We start from the raw sequence: 13,315 nt of genomic DNA, 5'->3' as shown, positions 1-13,315 counted from the left end.
CTACTCCATCTTCCCACATTTATTCTCACATAATCAATAAACAACATTAAAAAGTAATACCTGTGAGATTTCCACTGTTAACAAAAGGGATCGTGGGTTTTTAAATTCTGAGAGACACTGATTTAGAGATTTCTTTCTAACTCATTAATAAGCAAGTAACACTTATTTAACCATAAATCTGCCTAAAATCTTCTAATCTTAAAAATCAAACAGCTTTTAAAATAGTTTTCTAAAATCAAGACTCCTTTCATATCTGTCTACTATCACTGTCCAAAAATATCTTTTTTTCCCTTTTGGGATGACTTATTTTTAGTAAAAAGCTATTGAGTCCTGGGTGTTTTCTTGTTTAGTTTTAAATACAGAACATACTTCACAGACTAGCAAACCAAGTCATGTTCATAATTTAAATTTTTCTAATGTGAGATGGAAAGAGAACAGTCTACACAAATACTTAATTACACAAAGCCCCAATCCATCATATATTTTTATCTAGTGACCTTTTTAGAATGCATAATATATTTAAAGCTACTAATGCAAAAAAACAAAACCCAAAAAATCAGGAATATGCAATTTCTGAACTGATCACAATAATATACACAAATGTTAATAAAATTGTGCTAAACTTTTAATGAGGCAGCCTTTTAAAAAGAAACCATATCCGAACACATAACCCTGATATAGAGTTCATTACTGCTATAATAAATAACTTTATATATTAATAAACATCTAGAATTTACAAAGTCATTTTCATCTGACAATACATTAAAAAAATACCCTTTAGCATATTTACACTAAGCAAAATGAACATATAAAGACAATGGGGTTTTCCAGAGTAATAAAAGACATTTTTACTAGTAGCCTAGTTATTATGAGAAATTAGCCATTTTTTACTGTGTTGAGCAAAACTGCTCTGAATTCTAGAGGACAGAGCAACATCAAAGTAAATAAATAATTAACTATTTTTAATATCATATCTAATAGTGAAATGAAAAGTTGACATGACATGCAGAAACTGCTCCTTAGTCTCAAATATGGGACTGATAATAGGCAAGTTTATAAACTATAAATCTAATTCTTCTGAAGTCTAAGTAATGGACCAGTGAACTTTTCAGCTCATTAAGGAAGTCTGAACTCCTACAAATAAATGAGGCATGCTCTCAAGTCTACTTCCCTTTACCCAAAACTTATTTTGTTCTAGTAACAGATAGATCAATGTTAACTTTATACAAACAGTATTACCACTAGAGCAGCCTAAATAGGACACATATGATATCCAAGGCTTAATGCCATTCAAGTTGTGATTACTGACAAGTTAGCAAATACCTTGTCAACTATTTTGGTATACAAAAAAACTGTCAGCTAATTTTTCCTTTTACGGAAATAAATTTTTAAGAAATACAGACCTGTCTTTCGGGAAAATGTTCTTAGTTTTGAAATCATACAATTAGGCAACTGAGCCAATAGTCATACAGTTAAAAATTGAAGGTTTTACGGAAGATCTAAAATGAACTTTCTAAAGAGAAGTGAATAATAAGTTTCTCCCTTTCTAATAAAAGTTATGACATATTATAAAAGAATGAAAAGCTTAAATTAACTATAGCTAGAGTTGTGAGTAGTTTTTAAAAAGATATATATATATGACTAAGATTTTTCCCAATTGATTACTACACTAACAAATACACTTAAACAGGAAAAACTTTTATTATCTCTCTATTACTTAACAAAGGCCAGCTGAATTAATGCATTAAAGCTTATGTTAGTAGCCTACGGAAATTTAAACAATTTCACATATACCATCTTTCTTAAACTTTGGTATCTACCTTTATTTACTTGGGTGAAATAAAGTTTTAAAAATTACACTGGCCAATGCCAAGATTAAAGGCTGTAAATGTAAATATTCATGCTAAGAAAATATGCTTATGAATCGTACTTAAAAAGACTACATATTGAAAATCTTCAGTCATGAATTTACCTTATCAGCTTTCAACTTTCTAAGGAAAGATGGATTGTCATATCCCTTTGCTTGCCTTGCCTCTTGCAAATGGTTGATCATCCACACATTTTTTCTCTGCTTTGCCAAATCAAGTGCTGATTCACCCTGATAATATAAGCAGAAGAAATTCACGTTAAAAAAAATGAAAGGAAAAGCAGAATATTTTGTTTACTAACTTTTAAAGCACTTCCACAAAAATAAATTGACTGCAGTATTAGTTCATTAACATTGTTTTTACATTTGGCAAAGTCAATTACTAAAAGACTCTAAATCATATATTACTTATACGTTCCCATTCAAGGTTCAATCAGAAAATGTATTTACACCTCTTATTCTATAGATTCTATATTTGCTTGCATTTTAACTTAGAGAGTAATCAAAAAGTAGGTATTTTAGCACCTGCTGGATCAGAGGCTACCATTAAGTTTATCCAGTTATTTCATATTCTTTAAGGGTTTCATTAGTAATAGTTATTGCTACAAACCATCCTGCTGTAATACCAAACTGCCAGAAACCTCTCAGTTTAATTTCAGTGATGAACAAAGTCTGAAGAAAAGAACAGGGAAGAAAGAGAAAAGTCAACTTCCACTTCTACTGTTATATTGGTATTCTTGATCATGTTAAATTCATTCACCCATCCAGGAATTTCCAAAGAGAACACGGGTAGTAACAAAAAATGGTTAAACTTACATTATAGACTTGTAGCTCCCTTTAACTGCAAGAAAAAGAATTCCAAAGAGTATAACAGAACTAAAATGTTTTAAAGGCAGTAAGAAACAAGAAATGAGTGTCTCCAACTCTAGATCTATGCTTCTTTTTGCCTTTATTAATTTAAAATCTTATTTCTCCTTTTGCAAGTTAGATACCCACATTTTTATTCTATTTAATATTCTCCACTCTTTATCTCCTTCCTTAAACAGAAAAGTAAAATTAATAATTTTGTTCACCAACATTTCAAGAATTCTGGATGAATATTGAAAATTACTTTAAAAAAAGAAAAAACATGTTAAAATTTTATTTTAAAAAACTGGATGAAAATAAAGAAATAAGGAGCCTTGGGTTCCTTACTTATGAGAGATAATTATTAATCAAGTATGGAGTACAGTTTATTTAATTTAAAAAAAAAAACACTGAAAAATAATAAGAACCAAACAACAAAATAAACACACCACTACCACCAAGAGCAACAACAATAACAACACAACAATAAAAACAAAAAGCCTAACCAATTCTTTAATAAAAAGATCAATAGTATTTAATAAGAAATGGGCTAATCTAGGTGAGTCTTCCACAAATAGGGATATTTGTTTTAAAATATCTCCTTACCTATTCCAAAATTCTATGTCACCTAGGTTGTCAGAACCAGCTAATTAATCCAAACTAAAAGATTACCTGAATAAAAGCAATCCCTTGGGTAACAACTCCCAGAGAATATCCTGCAGTTGCCTCGGTCCAGCTGAGCATCCCTTCCACTAGAGGGCCATGTGACACCTAAGGATTGCCTAGATAAAAAGATGGAGGGAGCTTTAAGCAATCTTTCAACTACTCCTCTAGTCATCTGACTACTTTTATACAGTTCTTTTTTTCAGCTGGTAAAATAAACAAGCAATTAATTTAAAGAATTATACTAAAACCAGGGTTCCAAGTCAAGTCTATATTTGAACACTCCATGTGTCGGCCAAAATAGTAAATGATAATAACAACAGCAGTAATAACAAGAATCATGGAGTATTTATAGACTATGTAACTAACTGGTAATAAAAGAAATTCTTCAGGGGTTTTGGTGTGATACACATTATGGAAGGTGGCAGGTGGAAGATCACTTTTTGCCTAAGTGAGGTGGAACTTCATTATTAAAACTAAGGAAAATTCTTCCTTGGAGACCATCTAGGTGGGGTACTTAAGAGGTATTTTCTGAAAATAGTTTCTTACCTCTTTTCAAGAAACCATGTAAGCGTTTTTCAATATATTAATTAACAAAGCTCAGTAATTTTATATTTTGCACAAGCTAAAAATTATGTCCTTTGATAACTTTAGAAAGAAAAATCATAAATGCGTAGGCAGCACTCAGATTAACTGCCCTCCCCAAACTCAATTCATCTAAATTTATCAACCAAAATCATGTGCAAGGGGGTGAAATATTCTTTAAATTCACAAATGAGATGCTACCATGAAAAGGGATTACTGCATAGGTCATTTTTCTTAAAGTCTTAGTGTCCCAAATCACTCCCCCTCCTCACTGTTATTACTTCAGAAGATTTGAATTTATTCTATGTAACCAGTATCTGGGGCCATGGTTTTTGAACTCATTTAAGTCATGTCTGATGAAAAGACATTGACTCTCTCCCCAGAAAAGTGCTGATAGTTTATTTATAACAATTTCAGAAGTCCATGGACCCACCCCTTAACCAAAATCCACTGCTGGGTCCCAGATTGAGAACCTCTAATCAAGGGCTTATGGCCATTCCTAATCCTTCTAAGGATCAAAGTAGTCATTTTAAAGTCACCTATCATTTAATATTTATTGTCTGCAAAATAAGTTCTTATTTTGATAAAAGAATAATTTGTATATTAAAAGAATTGAATCCCTTACTCAAATAACTAATTTACAAGGATATCTAGTTAATATAAAGACAGATTTCTAAGAAACTTAAGCTTAATTTTATTTAGGAAATAGCTATTTTAGAAGAAATAGGGCCAATCAATAAATATTATAACTAAGTATAATTTTTCATATTCTTTGAAGAATGTAACTTTTACTAGCTATTAAAGCCATATCCAGATTTACAGGTTCCATCTTGGTACAATTTATGATTATCAACCAGACTTTCTTTCTCAAGACTTAAAATGAAAAATGGAAAAATACACAGCTATGAATCGACTTTGTCAAATTCTAGGACAAACAATCTAGGTTGGTTTTTTTTTTTATTAATGAATTTTTCACTTTCAAAATTAAGTTTACTTAATTAGCTTGACATTTCACATAGCTAAAACGCACCACCTCAAATTATATATGACTAAAACAGAACCAATTTCTATTGCCTTCATTCCCAAAAAAGTCTGTTTCCTTCTATCTTCACAACTTCAATACATATCACAAGACACTCAGTTATTCAAACCAAAATCTAAGTCATCGATGTTTTTTTCTTTCACCTTCATTTCTAATCTACCTTTTCTTTTCTACTCTAAACTATCATTTCCAAATCCATTCATTTCACTCCATCACTACTTCTACAATCATAGGCTAAACTAACATCATCACTTGCCTGATTTATTATGAAAGCCTAACTGATCTGCATCTATCCCTTCCATTTTCTTAATTCTTCAATACATTCTCCAAATACCAAAGTAATTTTTTAAAAAATATTAAAAACACAAAGATTATATAACCATTCTACATAAATCCTTCCAACTATTTCTCATGACTGAGAATACAATTAAAGTTCCTTATCATGGCCTTGTACCTGTCTCTCTCTCTCAGTGTCTCACTGCTTGGTCAAAGCTGTCATTTCTACACCTCTAACATGGCAAGCTTATTCGTGGCCTTGGGACTTGCATTTGTAGGTTCCTCTACATCAGGGGTCCCCAACTCCCGGGCCAGTACTGGTCTGTGGCCTGTTAGGAACCGGGCCGCACAGCAGGTAGTGAGCGGCTGGCAAGCAAGTGAAGTTTCATCTGTATTTACAGCCGCTCTCCATCGCTTGCATTACCGCCTGAGCTCTGCCTCCTGTCGGCATTATGGTGAATTGTAAAATTATTTCATCATATATTACAATGTAATAATAATAAAAATAAAGTGCACAATAAACGTAATGCACTTGAATTACATTTATTGCCCCCCACCCCAGTCCGTGGAAAAACTGTCTTCCACAAAACTGTTCCCTGGTGCCAAAAAGGTTGGGGACCGCTGTTCTACATGGAAAGGTTTTTCCCATGTATCTTTGCATAACTGATCCCTCATCAGACAAGTCTCAAAGCAAATGTCATCTCAGAGGCATTCACAAATCACTCTCATCTGATGTGACCCCCTTAGCCCTCGTCATGACCACATTTGCCTATGTGTATATGTTTTTAATTTACTTATTGTCCATTTCCTCAATACAGTATAAGTTCTGACAGAATAGGGACTTCATCTATCTTAAACACTGACTCCTCAGCATTAAACAAATATCTGTTGAAAGAATGAATGGTTTCCACTAGAAGGTGATAACTAGACTTCAGTATATTAGGAATCAGCCAGATTCCAGTAGAAAAGGTATTTGATACTTATTTCATCCTTTTAATTACATTAAAAGTACATTTTTAAACAAAAATCTACTTTTTCACCAGTGTGGTTAAAAAAGATTATTTTTACTCTGAAAGTATAAATGTTCCCTGAGCAACTGAAGCAACTCCTTAGACTTTATTTCCTTTAAAAACAATGTCACTCCAAATAAGTCAAACAGAGAAAAACAAATACCATATGATATCACTTATATGTGGAATCTAAACAAAAAAATAAATAACAACAACAACAAAACTCAAGCTCATAAATACAGAGAACAGATTGGTGATTGTCAGAGGTAGGCAGTGCACTGTGGGGGGTGAGGAAGATTAGTGAAGGGGGTCAAAGGTACAAACTTCCAGTTCTAAAAGAAATAAGTCACGAGGATGTAATGTACATAATGGCAACTATAGTTAATAATACTATAGTGCAGGTACTTCCTTGGTGGTCCAGTGGGTAAGACTCCATGCTCCCAATGCAGGGGGCCCCGGTTCGACCCCTGGTCGGGAAACTAGATCCCGCACGCATGCCGTAACTAGGAGTTTGCATGCCACAATTAAGAGTCCGCACACCGCAACTAAGAGTCCATACACCGCAACTAAGAAGCCTGCCTGCCGCAACTAAGAGAGTCCGCATGCCGCAACTAAGAGAGTCCGCGTGCCGCAACAAAGATCCCGCACACTATAAATAAGACCCAGTGCAGCCAAAAAAAAAAAAATTATTAAAAAAAATAATAATAATACTATAGTGCATATTCAGAAGTTGCTAAGAGCAAAGCTTGAGGGTTTGCATCACAAGAAAAAAGAAAATTTTGTGACTGTGTATGGTGATGGATGTTGACTGGACTTGTTGGTCATTTTGCAATGTGTACAGATGTCAAATCATTATGTTGTACACCTGAAAGTTGTATAATGTTATATACCAATTATACCTCATAAAAAGTTAAAAAAAAATGTTACTCCAGAGCTAGCAAGGAATTATATTTAAAATAACTTCTTTTTGTCAATGGCCAACCTTGATGATACAGTCAGATAAAATTAAAACATTAATAAAAAGAAAGTAACCAAAAAAAAAATAGATGTGTTTCAGTAAAAGTTCTACAGGTACAATAAGTAGCTCAATTATTTGACACAATAGACTCTGGAACGTAGTCACATGAACTGTACTAGTTAAGGAAGCTGCATTCCAGTTTATCCCATCTTGGTACCAAATAATTCATGTGCTGAGCCTATAAAACATTAAAAAATACAAGGTTTGAACCATTTAAATCAGTTCAACTATCTCCATTCTTACCATTACCTTTCTGTTGAAATTCATTATAGATTATTTCTTTTACTAAGACTAATCAAAAGTTTATACAATGGTTAATGTGGAGTACAAGTTGAAAAGACATTAAACTTACAAACCACACCTCAAATACTTAAAGTTCATGAATGAAGAGAAGTTATCTAAAATTTTATATGGTAAGAAAAGATATTTTTAAATGTTCTGAAAATATACACTACTAGTTTCAAATTCCAAAACTGTGCAGTAATCTTGTCATAATAATTCTTTGGTACAAATGTAATTTCAATATATTTATATGACTTTTGCGAAGTCTATGGAGACTCACTATTTGCTGTAGTGAAATTGGTTCTATTTTTTCAAAAATATAACACTAAATACTGGAAATGTATTCCTGGGGCATGACTCACTTTAGGAATGGCTATCTAGTAGCTAAGAGATGAAAAAATAACACTCTAAAGCAATTCAGATAATAAAACATAAGGTCATCTCATTAATTTTTTCTCATGGGGATATTGGTCAGGTTTAGTCAAACTCCTCCTTTCTTATACTTTAGGCCATGGGGTCAGCCTAATTTACTAATCACAGTGTTATGAACTTTTCAGAACTTCCTATTTAAAAATGTTTGGAAAAGCAAAAATTTCTCTCTACGATTTCAGAAGTGGCAGAGAGGTATGCTAGCATAGTCATGAAAACTAGCTTAGAGGTAAAGCTCAAGACTACACGGATCTTCAGTCAGTCAACAAATACTTAGAGCGCCCATCACATGTCAGGCACTATGGTAAGTTGACTTTCCTCTTTCCATACATTTACTAGCAGATACTAGACCATTCTGATCACTTTGGGTAAAGACACGAAGACTTGAAATTTAAAAAAAAGAAAAAGAAAATACATGGTTTTCTCAATTTCTTACAGTTTCCAATAAGATATTTGATATTTACTTTTAACTAATTAGACTCATTTCTAAAAATTGGTTATAATCGTAAATAAATTTAAACTATTTTATTTTAGTAGTTTAACCTTCTCTTCTTAGAGTAATCAAATAGAGGAAGAACTATTCATTGCAACATAAAAAGATGCCCTGATCCAGCAGGAGATAACCTACTTTTTGATTGGCATTTTAGATTATTATATGACTCGAACTCCTTTCATATTTAATTAGCACATATTCCTTACAAATTTAAGAAGCATGACTCAGAAAATACTACGGTCTATAGTCAAAATGAAAGAAAATTTGTCAACGGGCACAAAGATATTTATGAATGCACATTATTAAAAGATGATGTTTAAAACTTTTAAGTCATTTCACAGAAAGAGTCTGTTGCTGAAGACATGGTGGATCCTGAAGCTTTAAAAATGAGAATGGTTAACCAAAATTTAAGACTACCAATAGCATTTTCTTGCAGGTATTCATAAAATGTTTATAAATTTCTAAATGCTCAGAGTGTAAATGTTAATTGTGCTTTGCTCTTAGATAATTTTGTATACTTTTTTGGTATACTTTTCCTGGATTAGTCCAGCATTTGGGGGAGAGGAGTTCTCCTATAAACATCATGAAGGTGATTATCAAATTTAAAGGTCTTGACCTTTAAAAAAATGAGACAATCAATGACCAAGTCAAAAAATTACTAAAAGTTATTATGCATACTTGTGATATAAACTTGTGCTTCTCTGCAATGATCTTCTTAAAGAAACCAGAAAACTATTCTACTCAGCTATAAAAACAGATTATGTAATTTAATTTCCAGAAGTCAGTAAGAATTCACTAATGAAAAGGCCACCAAAATCTGAAAATTACTCCAATACTAAAAAGACGAAAGTAAATAAATCAGTCTTTCAAAACAAATTCTTGCATGGAAGCAAAGGGTTGAGCTTAAATGAGAAGTTTCTTCCACCTCTGAAAGTCTGTCAAAAAACCTATGTTTTATTAAGGAATTCCCATCTTGGTAACCACACTTCACAAAGCACAATCAATACAGGCTAGTTTTACCTTGATATTCTGGGCATCGACATTAGCTCCAGCTTCCAGAAGAAGACTAATGACTGTGGTATTCCCTGCTAGTACTGCCCAATGCAGAGCAGTGTTTTTGTGATACTTGTCACCAAGGTTAACTGAAACATTGAATGTTAAAAGCAATCTAGTTGGATCCACACTGAAAAGGAAAAAAAAACACAACAACAACAACAACCCTAATTTCAATTATAGAAATCATTACAGATACTAAACTGATTGTGGCTGCATTCCATCTTGGAACACTTCTATTCTAACCTATTTTCAACAACTTTATAATGAGTAATGAGACAACATTCTTAATATGAAGTATTAAATACATGCAACACCATATAACCTAAACTACTCTGAAGAGAGAGCACACTTCGTCCTGACATTTATTATTTTTCACCTAGGGATTAATGCCATTAATATCTATATAATTAAACAATTAAAAATTTAAATTTAAATCTAGATTGTTCCAAAAATGATTTAAGGCAACTTACTAATTAGTATGTTAAACTTGCCAATATGCAAATCACATAAAAAATGAGTCACTTTTTAAAAAGAAGGTAACATCTTCCATTCTTGGAAATTGTTAAAAGAAGAATACCTTAAGGATACTACAATTACCAACATAAAGGTAAACATAGAAACTCAAAACATCCAAAAAGGTAATTTATGTTATATACTATGTACTCATTATAAGAATTTTAAATATTAGTAAGTATAACATTAATTGCTTTTTCTCATCACTTATTTTACATTTTATTATGCTGAAAATTATCTGAATAAGTATTTTATAAACGGTTACATACCTATGTGTTCTATAAGCTGCCCACATTAAAGGCGTCATCCCATTCTGATCCATCATATCTACATCCTGATATAGTAAAAAGAAAGTCAGACAGTAAAAACTTCTAAGTTCTTACCAAATTTACTGAGAAAAATATAATTTACACATCACAGGAGAAGCCAACATAATAACAGCACTCAATCAAGGGTGATTTATGAAACTTTTTCTTTCTTAACTTTAAAATAAAACTATTATCACTGAATATTTTAATTAATGTGGATATAAGCATCTAATTGACATATATCAAGTATATATTCAATATTTAATTAACTTCTATTTCTCGTTTTCCCTTTTAAGATGCTTCACTCAGCCTTTCAATGTTTTCATTTAAAGATCTTGACATACTCTTGATCTTTCACCCTCAAAGGATCGATTAAATAAATGACTTATGTCTCTGAAAAACTTATTTATACTAATTCATGATAGGAGGGAATAATAATACCCTGTTTATTCCTAGGCATTTTAAAACAAAGAATAAATTCAATAAACTTCAACAGATTCAAAAAAGTTTGTTTGCTTTTTATCACTATGTCACTACACATAAATATTTTTAGAATTAACTAATTCTACAAAGTTTGTGGTGAAAAAGCAAGGTAATAAAGCAATCCTCAGTCTTACTCCCCACCATTTTCACTTTTTTTATTAGCTCATTACTTTGGTCTTTACCTCCACATCTTTAAAATAAGATACCTGAATTGCTACTTTTTGATTTTTCAGCTTTAGGCATTATCCTAAATATGCATATTTTACATATCCTCAATATGTAAAATGGCAAATTCTCTCTTTCTTCTCACTGTCCCATCACAAATATGCACCTTTCCTACTCTTTCCTCTGAAAAGATCTATTGTAATTCTAGTTCTACAAATATTTGATATTTACATTATTATAAATATATATGAATACTATTCCCAACAAGGTATGTAGTAAACCATGATTACTTTCCTCTCCTACCCAACTTTTTTGCTTTCCTTGGTACTGCATTTTTTCTCCCTTTTCCTTAGTTTTCTTTTTCTTTCTTTTTAGCAAATCAGAATTAAAACTACTACCTGTTCAACCAAAACTCTTCTCAAGTTACCTAAATCTCCTTTCAAGACATGCTGATGTATCAGGGATTCTATCAGTTTCACTTTCCTAAAATTCCTTCTCCTGATCCACTCCAATCTGCCTGAGGCACCTGTCTCATTAACTAGAACAGGACTTCTCTGAAGATAGAAATTATTTTAAATTCATCTTTGTATTCTCAGTGCCCAGAAGAGTAGATAATCAAAAAACATTTGTTAAATGAAAAGACATGTTTATCTATCTACTCTTCTAGGCTTGGGAAAGGCATGGGCTTTAGAATAAGACAGACATGATTTTGAATTCCTAGCTCTACCACTTAATAACTATAAAATTGGCAAAAATACTTTAATTCTCTGAACCTCAGCTTTCCCACCTACAAATTTGAATACAAATAATGGCTTCATAAAACCCCTGTGAGGATTAAATGGAATAATATGTGTAAAGCAAACTAATTCCATAGCCTGGAACATAACAGACATTCAATAAATATTAAGTTTCCTCTTCTTCCCTTCCCCATCTCCCATTCCTGGATTACATTAAACCAGCAGATCTTATCCAAATTATGTTATCTAATTTACCAGTCAGTGGAGAGAGGACAGAGTTATAGTGAGTACACTATAAAACACTTCATAACTCTGTGTAGCAGTTCTCTGTAAGCCACTCTTACTGATGGGAGTATGTCTCAAATATCCAAATGTACTGAGGCAGAAAAAATGCTGAGAACCACCACATTGACAAGTGACAACACATATCCTTGGACATCATTAGTTTTAGTCTCTTTCATAAAAACTGTAGTCGAATGTTATGCCTTATCACTACAAATCTATTTCTAAATTTATTTTACGTGTTGTTGGGAACATCTCATGTAACCTCACTCAATATTTACATTATACATGTTGATTTTTTTCCAATAAAAATCTTAAAAAAAAAATCTTCTCTGAAGAAATGACATACTTCCTTATTTCTTATGTGAGAGTTAAGTTCTGTCACTTATTTTACTTCCTTCACTGCCCTAGTTTGAAGAAAGCTCAACTAAATTTGATGTCCAATTAAAACAAACATGTAAATTCTTATGTTTAAGCTTCTTCTTCCTTTTTAGTTGCCTTTTTATATTCTTTTTAAAAAGTGACAGTATTTAAAATATTAATAAGTAAAATAAAAAATGTAAGATTATACCACATCTCTAGAGTACTAAAAGAAAAATGAAATTCAACCTTTTCTTTCTTTGGGTCGGGATTTAAAACTTGGTACTTCTTTTCCAAGTTCAGCCTGGACGTATGAGTATTCTCTATTAGGAAGAATTAACAAGCCCAGATCAAAAGGTTATGGGAATTCCATGATCAACAGGGCTCCATTACTTAGTATTTTCCCCTTTTTTTCCTGAAAACCATCCAAAAGAATTGGTAGTGAGCACTGAATATATTTTACAGTATAACTAACATGAAACAATTGTGAAGAATAGAATGACAAACTGAATGGAAATGTTACAGGCCCTAAGAATGTAAATTTGATAAAATTAACCAAAAATGGGGGGGGGAAATGGAAAAAGGCTGACAAGAAAGTATAATGAGTGCCTAATCTGTAATAGCTATGAGTCAAAGGATATTATTTAAAGCTGAAAAATCAAGTAATAGAAATTTATCAGAACAAGTTAACACTAAGAAAAACAGTATCATTGACTAATGTCAATGTAAGACAGGGAAGAGAACGAAGAAATTAGAAATACACTAATTTTATTACTGCTTATAATTGGGAGCTAATCAGAACTAATAAAAATTGAGCAAACATCTGATTAAAGTGAGAGAGAAAAAGAGAACTGTGTGACTGAGGAAAGAATTACCAAGCAGAAGAAAAGAGCAAGCACA

General features: G+C 32.0%; 1 protein-coding gene across 1 annotated transcript in view; it reads right to left on the bottom strand.

Moving 5' to 3' along the window:
• Positions 1-13,315, bottom strand: part of ZDHHC17 (zDHHC palmitoyltransferase 17) — a 100,174-nt gene that overhangs the window by 40,359 nt on the left and 46,500 nt on the right. Inside the window, exons 6-8 of the mRNA XM_082351640.1 lie at positions 10,350-10,414; positions 9,532-9,694; positions 1,973-2,098 (exon numbers count right to left, since the gene is read on the bottom strand). Coding sequence (XP_082207766.1) covers positions 1,973-2,098; positions 9,532-9,694; positions 10,350-10,414 — 354 coding nt within the window. The remainder of the gene's footprint in view (positions 1-1,972; positions 2,099-9,531; positions 9,695-10,349; positions 10,415-13,315) is intronic.

Source organism: Balaenoptera borealis (genome assembly GCF_965194805.1).
Source record: "Balaenoptera borealis genome assembly, chromosome: 13".
Taxonomy (NCBI): Eukaryota; Metazoa; Chordata; class Mammalia; order Artiodactyla; family Balaenopteridae; genus Balaenoptera; species Balaenoptera borealis.
Note: the sequence above shows the minus strand (reverse complement) of the source record. Positions and strands in the feature narration are given on the sequence as shown.